General features: G+C 37.2%; 1 protein-coding gene across 3 annotated transcripts in view; it reads left to right on the forward strand.

Moving 5' to 3' along the window:
* The window catches only part of Ubr3 (ubiquitin protein ligase E3 component n-recognin 3), a 147,036-nt gene that overhangs the window by 84,924 nt on the left and 48,319 nt on the right, over positions 1 to 13,793 (forward strand). For all 3 annotated transcript variants that reach the window (XM_052722507.1, XM_052722508.1, XM_052722509.1), the window contains exons 24-26: positions 6,354 to 6,442; positions 7,982 to 8,131; positions 12,074 to 12,207. In XM_052722507.1, coding sequence (XP_052578467.1) covers positions 6,354 to 6,442; positions 7,982 to 8,131; positions 12,074 to 12,207 — 373 coding nt within the window. The remainder of the gene's footprint in view (positions 1 to 6,353; positions 6,443 to 7,981; positions 8,132 to 12,073; positions 12,208 to 13,793) is intronic.

A 13,793-nucleotide genomic window follows, 5' to 3' on the forward strand; every position in this document is an offset into this window, starting at 1 on the left:
AGAGCTGAGTGCTCAGCACCTGCAGAGAAAGCTGGGCCTGGCTGTGCCTGCCTGTGACTCCCTTGGAGCTCACTGCCCAGAGTATCTAGCTGAGACAGCGAACTTCTGGTTCAGTGAGTGACCCTGTGTCAAGCAAACAGGGTGGAAATGATAAAGCAAGTCCCCATTGCTACCACCCACACCTGCATGCATGTGTACACACCAAAAACAAAACCACAAACAAACCACAAGACCCACAAAGGGATAAAGTAGATTAATAATTAGAAGCATTTCTATTTCTTTCTCATGGTACTGTACTTTACGAATACCAATTATAAAGAACTAATGTGTAATTTAAAGGGCATTTAAAGGGGAAAATTGAAAATGAGATGAAACTTATTTCTGCTAATCTCTTTAAATTGGAGGCCTGTCCTCCTGATTATATAATAGGCTGTTCTTTTTTAAAAAGGCAAACTTGCAGTGAATCAGTCGTTTATTTGCTTAGGAGTATTTTGTAATTATTGCTAATAATAGATATGATACTAGAAGACATAGTTTAGATATTATTTTTACAAAAGTCGTTTTAATTAATAATGCTGTAGGAACTGGGGATATGGCTCAGTGGTAGGGCTCATGCCTAACATCCAGGAGGTGTTGAGCTTAAGCCCCAGCACTACAAAAATGTGAAAATAAAAATTAAAAAAGATTACTATATACCACATACAACACACACATACACAGGAAAAAAAAAGAAAAAAGAAAAACAAAGGAGATTCCTTTCATCAGTGATGTTATTGATGAACATTTGGAACTAATTCTACAGCAAACAGTTAAGGGATTGAGATAAGTTTGAATCCTGCTGTGTTTCTTGTCTCTTCTGTTTTGGATTAAGTTTCATGACCAAGACAGACAGTTTATAAACTTAATATTGGACCATTCTCGCCTGTAAAAAACCTGACTTCATTTCCATAACAGACTGATTCCATAGAAAGAAAACAAGGTACAAATGGAGGTCTTAGACCGTTGTAATAATTGCTACTTCAGGGTCCTCAGCCTCTAGGATAATTCTGAAATGTACTGAATCTACCAGAACCTGTCATTTGTTAATGGCCCCTATTGACATGTGTGCCTAATTTAGAAAGCAATAATACAGATTGTTTTAAAGCTGGTTCACAGAAAGCTGATAAACATATTAAAACAAGATTCAATTAATTTATGTGCATGGGTCTATGTATGACTGTGTACCATGTGTGTGCCTGCTACCTGTGGAGGCCAGAAGAGCGTGTTGGATCCCCTGAAATAGGAGTTACAGATGGTTGTGAGCTGCCACATGGTGGTTGGGAACCAAACCCAGATCCTCTGCAGGAGCAACGAATGCTCTTAGTTACTGGGCCATCTCTCCTGCATCTGAGAAATGCATTTTGATTTTAGTTATACCAGAGATGCTCTTATGTTTGAGATACAGATTTGTTACTTGGACTATTATTTTACTGGCACACATACTCTAGGTGTATATGCCTAGAAGTGAGATGTAGAGTGGCATTAATGAAAGAAGCATCCGGAAACTTGAGAGCTTACCTAGTAGTGATAAGAGAGACCACACATAGATTGACCAAAGTTACTGTCTATCAAAACATTTCTACATTACTCTTAGAGTGCTTTGAGCATCCACACAATAATTTTATTTATATCCCTTAGTGACAACATTTCTTCTTTGAGGATACACTGAAATTTTTATGAGCTTTTATTTTAAAGTAATCTTGGGCTGGAGAGATGGCTCAGCCATTAAAGGCTAGGCTCACAACCAAAAAATATAAAGTAATCTTAAATGTAAAGAAATGGTTTAAGGACAGTACCAGGAACTTGCTGAAGGTTCTTTAGTGTGTAGTTCCTAGAGGTAAAAGCCTTTTCTTATATAATCACAGCAGAAAGAACTACAAGATTAAGGAGTTAGCCTTGTATTTAAGTATGATCTCATGTTTAAACAGTTTTAAGTTTCTCAGCAAAGAAACATCCAGTCTGCAGTTTGCTCACTGAATTTAGTTGTATCTTTGTGGTCTCTTTCAAAGTGGAACAGTTTCTCCATCTTTCCATTATTTTCCTGACCTTAGAACCTGTGAAGGGTTAGGACAGTGGTATCATTGTAGACTGTGCCTCACCATGGGCTTGTCTGTCACCTGGCAGGAAGATTGGTGAGATGTTGCTGCTTCCACCAGGTCACTTGGTTTCCATTGGTTTTGTTAGTGGTGTTTGCAATTGACTGTTGGCTAGAGGGTTGCCTGCCAGACTTCTGCACTGTCTGTTTACCTTACTCCTTTTTGTGATTAGTACATCATTTGTAGTAGAGTGATACTTTGAGGTTCTGTAATTTCCTATTTATCACCTTTGAAGGCACTATTCATTTATTTTCAGTAGTCATGGACTCATGAAGGTCTTGTTTTAGTTTATGAGTTTATATTCATTCTGATGATTAGATGTTCCAAGTTTAGCCATTAAGAGTTCCTTAATGCTAAGATCTTTATCCCCTTTGAGCGGTTCTTATCACTCATTGAACATACTCCTCTTTGTAGGCAGAGAGATCTTCCAGGCTCATCTTGCACATGGGAAGCTAGCCATTTCTCATGGAGTTCTGTTACTTTTACTAGAGAATGGGATTTAGAAACTGTAATCCTTGTACTTTTTCTAATGAAATATAGTTATTTTCAGGTCCTCTTAGTGAATAGAACTGGAAAAATTTATGTGTGAGTCTTTTTTTGCATTAGGGGCTGAAGAAAGAGAAGACTCTTTTTTTGGCTTGTCCTTATGTATTCAAAACTATGAGTTTATTTTTTTTAAATGTGCGTTGGTGTTTTGCATACATGTGTGTCTGTGTGAGGGTTGTCTGATCCTCTGGAACTGGAGTTACAGACAGTTGTGAGCTCCCATGTGGGTGCTGGGAATTGAACCTGGGTCCTCTGGAAGAGCAGTCAGTGCTCTTAACTGTTCAGCCATCTCTCTAGCCTTGAGTTCATTCTTTTACTTACAGTTTTAAGCTGATGCTGTTAGAGTCATTCTGGACTTTTATATATTTTATTCTTCAGTGAAAAATACGGAGTCTCCCTTCATGTTCAGTGGGTGGGTAGATTTATTTTATTTTTATTTTTTTTTTAAGATTTTATTTTTATTATGTATACAGCATGTATGACTGCAGGCCAGAAGAGGGCACCAGATCTCATTACAGATGGTTGTGAGCCACCCTGTGGTTGCTGGGAATTGAACTCAGGACCTCTGGAAGAGCATTCAGTGCTCTTAACCTCTAAGCCATCTCTCCAGCCCCCGATTTATTTTTTTGAAATGATCAATGTTATTGAGAATTAAGTTTGATGAATAAGATAAATGATTAACCCAGATAATATTCAGGTTAAATTTTTGACTCAAAAATAAATATTTGGTTCAAATTAAATATTTGACTCAAAAAACAATGCAAAAGAGATGTAGATATAAAACAACAAAGCAAATTTTCTTATGTAGCTCTTAAATTATCTACACAGTAAACAGAAATCTTTTAAACATTGGCAAAACTGTGTAACTTTTCCAGTGCCGTAGTCCTTTCTCTGTAAGTGGTCTTGATTACCTTTACTGATTGGACAGGGGTGTGGTTGAGGGATCTCAAAACTGCTATGAGCAGTTCATCTTTTGAGGGCCATATATTATATCTTTGCTTCATTTCAGATCAACAGAAAACTGCTTTTAGATTTCCATGGAAATGACTGTGCATGGTCTCCATTTACCATAATATGTGACTTCATAGTGCTTAATGGTAAATTGATATTAGAAGGAAGTGTGCAGTATATTGTATTACTGTGAGCTTTGTATCACAAATTTTAATCAGTTTCTGTTTATGCTCACACAAACTTAAACAATTGTCTGTCTTGCCCAATAAACAACTTACCATTTTAACTTTTTTCTTCCTTATCCTCCTTGATAAAATTATTATTTTAACCTTCCTTAGTAGAAGTACAATTTTATGGTAGTAGTATTGTTTCTATAATACAATCAGGGGAAGCCCATGTCGTTACAAGTTCACTTTTATTTTTGTATTCATACGTACAGTCCTACTTTATTTTTTTATTGCTTGCAACCAGAAATAATTATTCTTGGATTTAGGATGTTTCTGTTCTTTGCTAACTTCAGGACTCATCATCTTTTACTTTGCACAAAGTAATCTTAGCAACAGCCTGAGTTGTTTGGGGATTTTCATGGGACCCTTTTGGCCAACAACTCAATTGAATGCACCCTAGTTGCACCACTGGAAACCTTGAGATGGCCAGTGGAGACTCTGAATCCACCATTACTAGGAGTCATTAGGATCACCTTCATAGATTCAAGGAAGTTTCCTCTGCACTGTTTCTGCACTACCCAATTCCACCATTTCTCCCCAAACTTCCTCCCTCTACCCAATCTCTCCCACCACCTGCTCTCCACTCCCTGCTCCCATCCCCAGTACATGGAGTCTATTCTATTTCTCTATCCCAGGGAGTTTCCTGTGTCTCTTCCTAGACTTCTCTTTACATAACCTCTCTAGGTCTATGGATTATAGCTTGGTTATTATTTAATTAGGCTAATATCCACTTATAAGAGAGTCCATACCATATTTATCTTTCTGGTTCTGAATTACTTTACTCAGGGTGATTTTTTTCTAGTTCCATCCATTTGCCTGCAAATTTTGTGATGTCATTTTTTTTTTAATAGTTGAGTAATACTCCATTGTGTAAATGTACCATATTTTCCTTATCTGTTCTTTGGTTGAGGAACATCTAAGTTGTTTGCAGTTTCTTGCTATTATGAATACAACTGCTGTGAACATGGTTAAACAAGTGTCCTTGTGGTAGGATGGAGTTTCCTTTGCCTTTTTTTTTTTCCTCCATTTTTTGAGACAGGGTTTCTCTGTGTTGTTTTGGTGCCTATCCTGGATCTCGGTCTGTAGACCAGGCTGGCCTTGAACTCACAGAGATCTGCCTGGCTCTACCTCCTGAGTGCTGGGATTAAAGGTGTGCACCATCACCGCCCAGGCTGTCTTTTGGTTATATGCCCAAAAGTGGTATAGCTGGGTCTTGAGGTAGATCGATTCCCAACTTTCTGAGGGACTGCATTTTTGATTTCCATAGTGGCTCTACAAGTTTGCACTCCCACCATCAATGGAGTGTTTCCCTTGTTCCACATCCTCTCCAGCATGAGCTGTCACTTGTGTGATTGATCTTAGCCATTCTGACTGGTGTAAGATGGAATCTCAGAGTTGTTTTGATTTGCATTTACCTGATGGCTAAGAATGTTGAGCATTTCTTTATGTGTGTCTCATCCATTCGAGTTTCCTATAATGAAAATTTTATTTTAGATCTGTACTACTCTCTTTAATTGGGTTACTTGTTTTTTGGATACTTAGTTTCTTGAGTTCTTTATATGTTTTGGAAATTAGTCGTCTATCAGATGTGGAGTTGGTAAAAATCTGTTTCCTTTTAGTATGCTGCCGTTTTGTTCAATTGGTGATGTCCTTTGCCTTACAGAAACTTTTCAGTTTCATTTCTTGAGGTCCCATTTATTAATTGTTGATCTTAGTGCTTTCGCTATTGGTGCTCTGCTCAGCAAGTTGTCTCCTGTGCCAGTGCAGTCAAGACTATTCCCCACTTCCTTTTCTATCAGGTTCAGCATGTTTGGTTTTCTTTTAAGGTCTTTGGTCCACTTGGACTTGGTTTTATGCAGGGTGATAAATGTAGATTTATTCACATTCTTCTACATGCAAATTTGAGATTGCTTTTGGTAGGATGACTATTTTTACTATGTTAATCCTACTGATCCATGAGCATGGGAGATCTTTCCATCTTCTGATATCTTCTTCAATTTCTTTCTTCAAAGGCTTGTATGACAAGAACTTCACTTACTTGGTTAGAGTTATCCCAAGATATTTTATATTATTTGAGGCTATTGTGAGAGGTGTTGTTTCCCTGATTTCTTTCTCAGTCTGTTTGTCATTTATATAGGAGGGCTATTGATTTTTTTTTTTTTTTGAGTTATTCTTGTATCCAGCAACTTTGCTGAAAGTGTTTATCAGCTGTCAGAGTTCCCTGGTAGAATCTTTAGGATTTTCTATCAACTTCATTCATTGTTTCATACTCTAGATACTGCCTTTATTTTTTAAACTTATGCAAACAGTGGGTTTGAAGTCTTTTGGAAGGGATAGAATTATTTTAGGGACATTCAAATCTTACATGATATTTAATATGTAATATACAAAACAGGTTGTTCTTAATTGTGTGGCCATTCGTTCGTCGTATACTCCTGACAGGCTGTAGATCAGTGTTGAACACACCATGTACTTTAAATTTCATTTCTCTTAGGCGACAGAAGGCTAGAGAAAGGCAGCAGAAATTGCTTGCAGAGTTTGCCTCACGACAGAAAAGTTTTATGGAAACTGCAATGGATGTTGGTAAGTCAAAAGTTTAGTTTGAACCTCTCACAATTAGTTATTATTTATAGAGATAATTTGGTTTAAACTTTCAGCAGCTTTAAATAGTACAGATAATATACAGTCTTTATTTAAATAGTAGAGTAATGGAGTGATCAGAGTAACTGTTTAATTATGGTGTGTGCACATGGGTACAGATGAGCCACTGTCACAGTTCATGTGGAGGTCAGAGGACAACTGTGTGGAGTCAGGTCTCTACTTCTACCATGGGGGTTCTGGGGATGGAACTTGGGTTGTCAGGCCTCTTACCCATTGAGCCATCTCACCTGCCTCGGCTCAGATCTTTATCATAGCCATTTTGCGGTCAAACAAAGGCAGTGGTGAGAAAGAGCCCGCTTTGTCCTCCATGAATCTGTCCCTCACATGTGTCAGATCTGTCAGTAAGTATTTGATTATTTATTTTGATGCTCTTCTCTGAAGTTAGCCTAAGATCCTTATAATGATTTTTTAAAACACTTTTGGGTGTCTCTTTGTGCCATCACATTAGTATTTTTAAAAATCATGCTTACCTTTTAATTCAGTTCATATTGGCTTTAGGATTTTTATAATGAGAAGAAATACCATTTTCCTATATGATAGTAGATCTGTGAATAGTCTTTTAAAAATATATTTATGCTTTCCTTCCCCCTTTCCTTTTCCTATTACACTTCCTCTACTTTTAGAATATCATCTTCTAAGTTTATTGTTTTCTGTACATATGAAAAAATACCTAATACTTATCCTTCTGTGTCAGCTGGTATGTCTTTATTTTTTATTGTTAATGATATATTAACAGATCGCTGTTATTTTCTGTACCGTTTATTAATATATAAGAATATACAATGATTTCCATATATAAACATTGATGACTATTACTTGAGAGATACTACTGAAATAGAGAATTAGGAAGCAAATTTTCCTCTATTATCCCCTAGTATATACTACTACCAATTTTTAAAGAATTGCTATCTTGTAAATTTCTTCTCTTCAGAACCTCAAAGTAAATTAAAACAAATGATCTATTTGTTCCTTAAAATGTAATTAAAATTTTCTCTTACACAGATTTTTAAGAAGACTTTTAATGTATGTATATGAATGCTCTATCTGCATGTATGCTTTCGTGGCAGAAGAGGGCATCAGACCCCATTACAGATGGTTGTGAGCCACCGTGTGGTTGCTGGGAACTCAGGACCTCTGGAAGGACAGCCAGTGCTCTTAATTGCTGAGCCATCTCTCCAGCTCCTTACATAGATATTTTTGTTTCCATTTTTTTTTAGTATCAATTTCTATCCATAATTTGTACAACATCAAAATATTGAATCATATATTGCTCAACATTTTTTTTTTTATCAACTTCACAGTTTTGGTCTTTCTTAGAGCTAACATTTTACTTGAATAGGTAGTTATATTATGATACAACTTTGTTAGTATTTAACTTTAAAAGTATTTGAAGTAGATCTTTGGGGGGAGAGTTTATTGAAAAGGGACTTTTCTTCTAAGAACTAAAGCTTTCCCTTCCAGATTCTCCTGAGAATGATATTCCTATGGAAATTACCACAGCAGAACCGCAAGTTTCTGAGGCTGTGTATGACTGTGTTATTTGTGGACAGAGTGGTCCTTCCTCTGAAGACAGACCTACAGGACTGGTTGTGCTGTTACAAGCATCATCAGGTGAATTCAAAGAAACTTTTGACAGAAACATTTTAGATAATGGCATCTATAACAGACAACTATGTGTATTAAATGAAAGCTAATATTACAGTTCAGTTTTTTTGTTAATTTAACTTTTCTAAAATCTGTAAGCCTCTGAAGTCAATCATTGTTTGTTTAAATATTCTAATTACATACGGCATGTCCTGCCAGTTGTGCTTTGGTTTTTTTGGTTCTTAAAAGAGCATGCAGAAGTAGTTCTTGACACAGCATGCAGATTGCTGTTTGCCAATCTGTCTTTTAAAATATTTTAAAAATTGGAAGAATTTGTCTGAACGTTGTCCTTGCTTTCCCATTCTGAGGTATTTTGAAGTAGTAATAGTTCTTAGACAGTTCTTGATTGGTTTAGTCCTCCTGCAACAGGATATGTGAAGAAATGAGTCTGAAAAGAACTGTGTATCTGGATTTTAAACCAAGTGTTAGTGTTTTCTCACATGAAAAGTGTAGGCATTTACACAAACATAGAGGCAAAGGTGGAGGATGGAATGGGAAAGAGGTTTATATGTTATCGAAACTAAGTAGATATTAATTCAAAATTCACTATTGCAAAGTGAAGATGTTAATTCTATTGCCCAGGTAACCACAAAAACAACGTCCTCAGCAAAATAATAATAACAAATCCATATTAAAAGAAGTGGGAAAGGACTCAAAATCCCACACTAGAAATTAATTGTGGAAGAGAGCAGTAATGAATGAATGAAGAAACAAACAGAAAACAAGTAGCATAATTGCAGCATCAAGTTCTTTGTCAGTAATCACTTGAAATACAATGAATTTAATTTTCTAGTTAGAAGGTAGAGATTGACAGATTTAAAACGTGACCATACTGTATGCTATGGATAAGAAATTCACTTTAGGGCTGGGGAGATGGCTCAGTGGTTAAGAGCACTGGCTGCTCTTCCAGAGGTCCTGAGTTCAATTCCCAGCACCCACATGGCAGCTCACAACTGTCTGTAACTTCATTTCCAGGGGATCCTACACTCTTACCCAGACGTATATGCAGGCAAAACACCAATGCACATAATGTAAAAATAAATTTTTTTTTTTAAAAGAAATTCACTTTAGACTTAAAGATACAAGTAGATTGAAGACGAAAGGCTTAAACTCAGGGTGCAGCTTGATTGGTAGAATACATGCTTACATGCACAGAACTCTGAGTTGAATTTATAAACAGGAAGTGATGGTGCATCCCTGTAATCTCAGCACTCAGGAGATGTGGAGGCAGCAAGATCAAAACCCTGTCAACCAAGTACAGGGTAGTGAATTCTGTTGAATATTAAAAGAATTAATACCAAGCCATCTGAAACTTGTCCAAAAAATACAGAAGAAGAAACATTTTCAAAAATACCATGTGAGGTTAGTATTCCCAAGCCTTCGTCAAAATTCTAGCGAGTGAATTTGGGAGTGTGTTAAGAGGATTATACATTGTGCTGTTTCAACTGTGAGAATCCCCTTGATTCTTTGCTTTATTTCCACAGTGACTTTAAGTTTTTCCAAAACTCAGCTGCACCCTGATAGACCCTAGATTCCCATCCTCAGAAGCAGCTTTCCCCTGCAAATGCATTTTAAAAAATGCCATTCTTATTTCAGTGACACATTAAAAGCAAACACACACAAACTGTGGTGCTGTAGTATTTTGGAAAGTGTGTGTACTGTGTGATATTCTCGTCTGTGTTTGTAGTCCTTTTGGTTTTTGATTTTTTTTTTTTTTTTTTTTTTTTTTGGTTTTTCGAGACAGGGTTTCTCTGTGTAGCTTTGCGCCTTTCCTGGAACTCACTTGGTAGTCCAGGCTGGCCTCGAACTCACAGAGATCCGCCTGGCTCTGCCTCCCGAGTGCTGGGATTAAAGGCGTGCGCCACCACCGCCCGGCGGTTTTTGATGTTTTATACTTAAAATTATGGCATTAGTTTTTCCCTCCTGTCATATTTATGTCTGTCTTCTCAAATTTTTTCTTGAAGTTTTTTGTCTATAGAAAATTGAATAACTTTTACCTGCTACTAGTTGTTTCCATATTGCCGCAGTTGATACTTTGTACCCCCAGAAAGCACATGTATACATAGACATGTGAGCGTGAACATCCTTTTCCAGAAGAAAATCAGGGACACTCTTTTATGTAATAACAGCACTACTATCATACTCAGTAAATTTAAAATTAATATTATATATTAAAATTAATATTATATATTATGTCTATATTCAAATTCTCCCAATTATCTGAATTTTTTGCTTTTTGTTTATGTGACTAATAGTTGTGATGTTTTGATACATGCATATATTATAGAGTGAGTATGTACAGCTAACTGATATACCTTTCACCTCACTTAACCATCATTTCTTTGTGGTAGGAACCAATAGTATCTTGTATAGCTTGTATTTCTTCTCTTTGGTGGTCATTTGTGTCTCCTTTAATTTAAAACAGTCTCTCCAGATCAGCTGTTTCATAGGCGGAACATGTGGATTTGTGTGATTGTTTTCTTACTGTGAGGTTCAGAGTAAACATTTTGGAGAAGGGTATTACACAGCATGTTCTTTCTGATGGCATTGCTTTAGGGGTGCTCCATCCTAGGTGATGCCCATCACTAGGTGGCAGGTAACCAGAAGGTGACACATTGAGACTTTACCCCATTGGCCTTTTATCTTTTACTGGGTGTTTCTTGACTGAGTTGTGAGTATAACATCTGATACTGGCGTCATTCTCTCTGATGCTAAATTTCTTTAATTTGGCTTGTCCAAACTTCCCTAGGTCCTTATAGGTTATCTCCTCAGTGATGGCACATGTCTCTTTGTCACATGTAAGTCAGGCTTACCTCATGCTTTTGTCCAACCTTGGGTCATTGCTTTCTCCAAGCAGCTCTGCTTCCTTTTAATAATAGCATGTTTAAAAATGAGGTAGGTTGATATGGGAAAGTCACTGTTTCTAGTTTTGTTTTTGAAAGTGACAGACTTAGGAAATCATCCACCATGCATTCACACTCATATTTCATTTTTATTATTGTGACAGGGTCTCACTTTGTAGCCCAACCTTGAACTCACAGAGATTCTGCTGCCTCTACCTCTCAAGTGCTGAGATTAAAAGAATGTGCCACCACACCTAAATATTATTTTAAATAAATGCTATCATATTTGGGCCCTTACTTATGAACTTGACAACTAAAACACTATCTTTTTGTTTTGTTTTGTTGAGACAGGGTCTCTTTACATACATAGTCCTGGCTATCCTGGAACTCACTCACTATGTAGACCAGGCTGGCCTCAAACTCACAGAGATCCGCCTGCCTCTGCCTCCCAAGTGCAGGATTAAAGGTATGTGCCACCAGGCTTGGCATGACTCTTTTTTTTTTTTTTTTTTTTTTTGGTTTTTCGAGACAGGGTTTCTCTGTGTAGTTTTGCGCCTTTCCTGGAACTCACTTTGTAGACCAGGCTGGCCTCGAACTCACAGAGATCCGCCTGGCTCTGCCTCCCGAGTGCTGGGATTAAAGGCGTGCGCCACCACCGCCCGGCGACTCTTTTTTTTTTTTTTTTTTTTTTTTTTTTTTTTTTTTTTTTGGTTTTTCGAGACAGGGTTTCTCTGTGTAGCTTTGCGCCTTTCCTGGATCTCGCGCTGTAGACCAGGCTGGCCTCGAACTCACAGAGATCCGCCTGCCTCTGCCTCCCGAGTGCTGGGATTAAAGGCGTGCGCCACCACCGCCCGGCGCGACTCTTTTTTTTTTAAATTAAGGCCTTCAGAATATTTTAATAAGAGATTTAAACATTGATGCTTGATACTTAAATAGAATTTTAATTTTTGATATTTAAAAATGTTTGAAAAATTTTGAATTTATGTTGGTTGTTGTGGTGAATAACCTGGGTTGTTATTTAGTTCTTTATGTTATTTAATGAACTTTTGTCTCTATTGTTACTTAGTTTTAGGGCAGTGCCGGGACAATGCTGAGCCAAAAAAGTTACCAATCACTGAGGAGGAACAGATTTACCCCTGGGACACATGTGCAGCAGTTCATGATGTGAGGCTTTCTTTATTGCAGCGTTATTTTAAAGATGTAAGTATTTTAATTATAAAGCAATTTCAATTTTTTTTAAATGGTGCTTGGGATTTAACCTAGGGTCTTACACCAGCCTAGCAAGAGTTCTACCACTGATTTATATCCCCAGCACCTGGATAGCATTGTCTGTCTGTCTATCTATCTATCTATCTATCTATCTATCTATCTATCTATCTATCTATCTATCTTTCTGTCTATCTATCTATCTATCTATCTATCTATCTATCTATCTATCTATCTATCTATCTATGTTTTATGTGTATATCTGTTTCGCCTGCATGTAATGTAAGTGCACTGTGTGTGCCTGGTGCCTTTGGAGGTCATAAGAGGGCATCAGATCTGGAGTTGTAGATGGTTGTGAGACACCATGTGCGTGTTGGGAACTGAACCTAGGCACTCTATAAGAGCAACAACTTCTCTTAGCAGCTGTGCCATCTCTCTAGCCCCTTGTATAGTAATTTTGATGGCAATATTGATGATGATTTGCCTCCAGAATTTTATATTATTTTCTTCCATTAAAATGGCATTTTGACTTCAAACCATGAAGTTTGGTAGAAAAATAATAACAATAATTGATATGTGGGTAGTGACATAATAGAAATCTGTTAATAAAAATATCATGCAGCCAGCCCGGCAGTAGTGGCACACACCTTTAATGCCAGTACTTGGGAGGTACAGGCAGGTGGCTCTCTGAGTTCGAGGCCAGCCTAGTCTACAGTTCTGAGTTCCAGGACAGCCAGGACTACTCAGAAAAACCCTGTCTCGAAAAACTGTGATGTGCATTTTAAATGTTGCTTATTGTGAAGTCTACATAATTTACTTTAATGAAATAATAAGTATTAACTCTTAAAATAATTTACATAGTGTATGAATATTTTATGCAGGTTTTTTACCTTTGTGTAAAGATGCACAATAGAATTTCCATGTGGTACTTTTAAAATGTAACAGAGAGACTGTCTTCTCTCACTTCCTGTGAGCTTGGTGGATTCTTTTCCAGCCTCTCTGCAACTGTAAGCTCTCGCACTCAGGAACGTCCCAAGACTTTAAAGGTCAACTTAACAGCATTGTTAACTTCTTTTGAAGATCAGTAAAGTAAAGCACTTTCTTTCCATGTGTGCGGCCATGGCTTCTATCTCCAGCACTGAAAGAAAAAAAGTAAAATTGCTGTATCAAGTTTGATATTTTTTTGAGGAGATTATCAAATAAGATCCCCTTCCTTTTGTAGATTGAACCTAATAAATTCTGAATTTGATAAACATACAACAGTTTAAAATATTTATAAGGTAAAGTTTTGTTTTTAGTTAACTATAGATTATTGTTTTGATTGTTTTCCAAATAGATCTTTCTTGCCTGCAAATCTGTTGATTGAGATGTGCGATGTCAGTAGCACAGACGCAAGACACGCTGCTTCCTTATAGTCAACAGTAACTGACAGCAGTTTGCTCCCACAGTCCATGAAAGTGAGGTTTCTCATGGCTTCAGGAGGAACTCAGGGCTCTGGTCAGGGAGGCATTGTGTACATTAAAATGAGTCCATGGGCGGTGGTGGTGCACGCCTTTAATCCTAGCACTGGGAGGCAGAGC

This window comes from Peromyscus californicus, unplaced genomic scaffold (genome assembly GCF_007827085.1).
Source record: "Peromyscus californicus insignis strain IS unplaced genomic scaffold, ASM782708v3 Scaffold_7__1_contigs__length_154581171, whole genome shotgun sequence".
Taxonomy (NCBI): domain Eukaryota; kingdom Metazoa; phylum Chordata; class Mammalia; order Rodentia; family Cricetidae; genus Peromyscus; species Peromyscus californicus.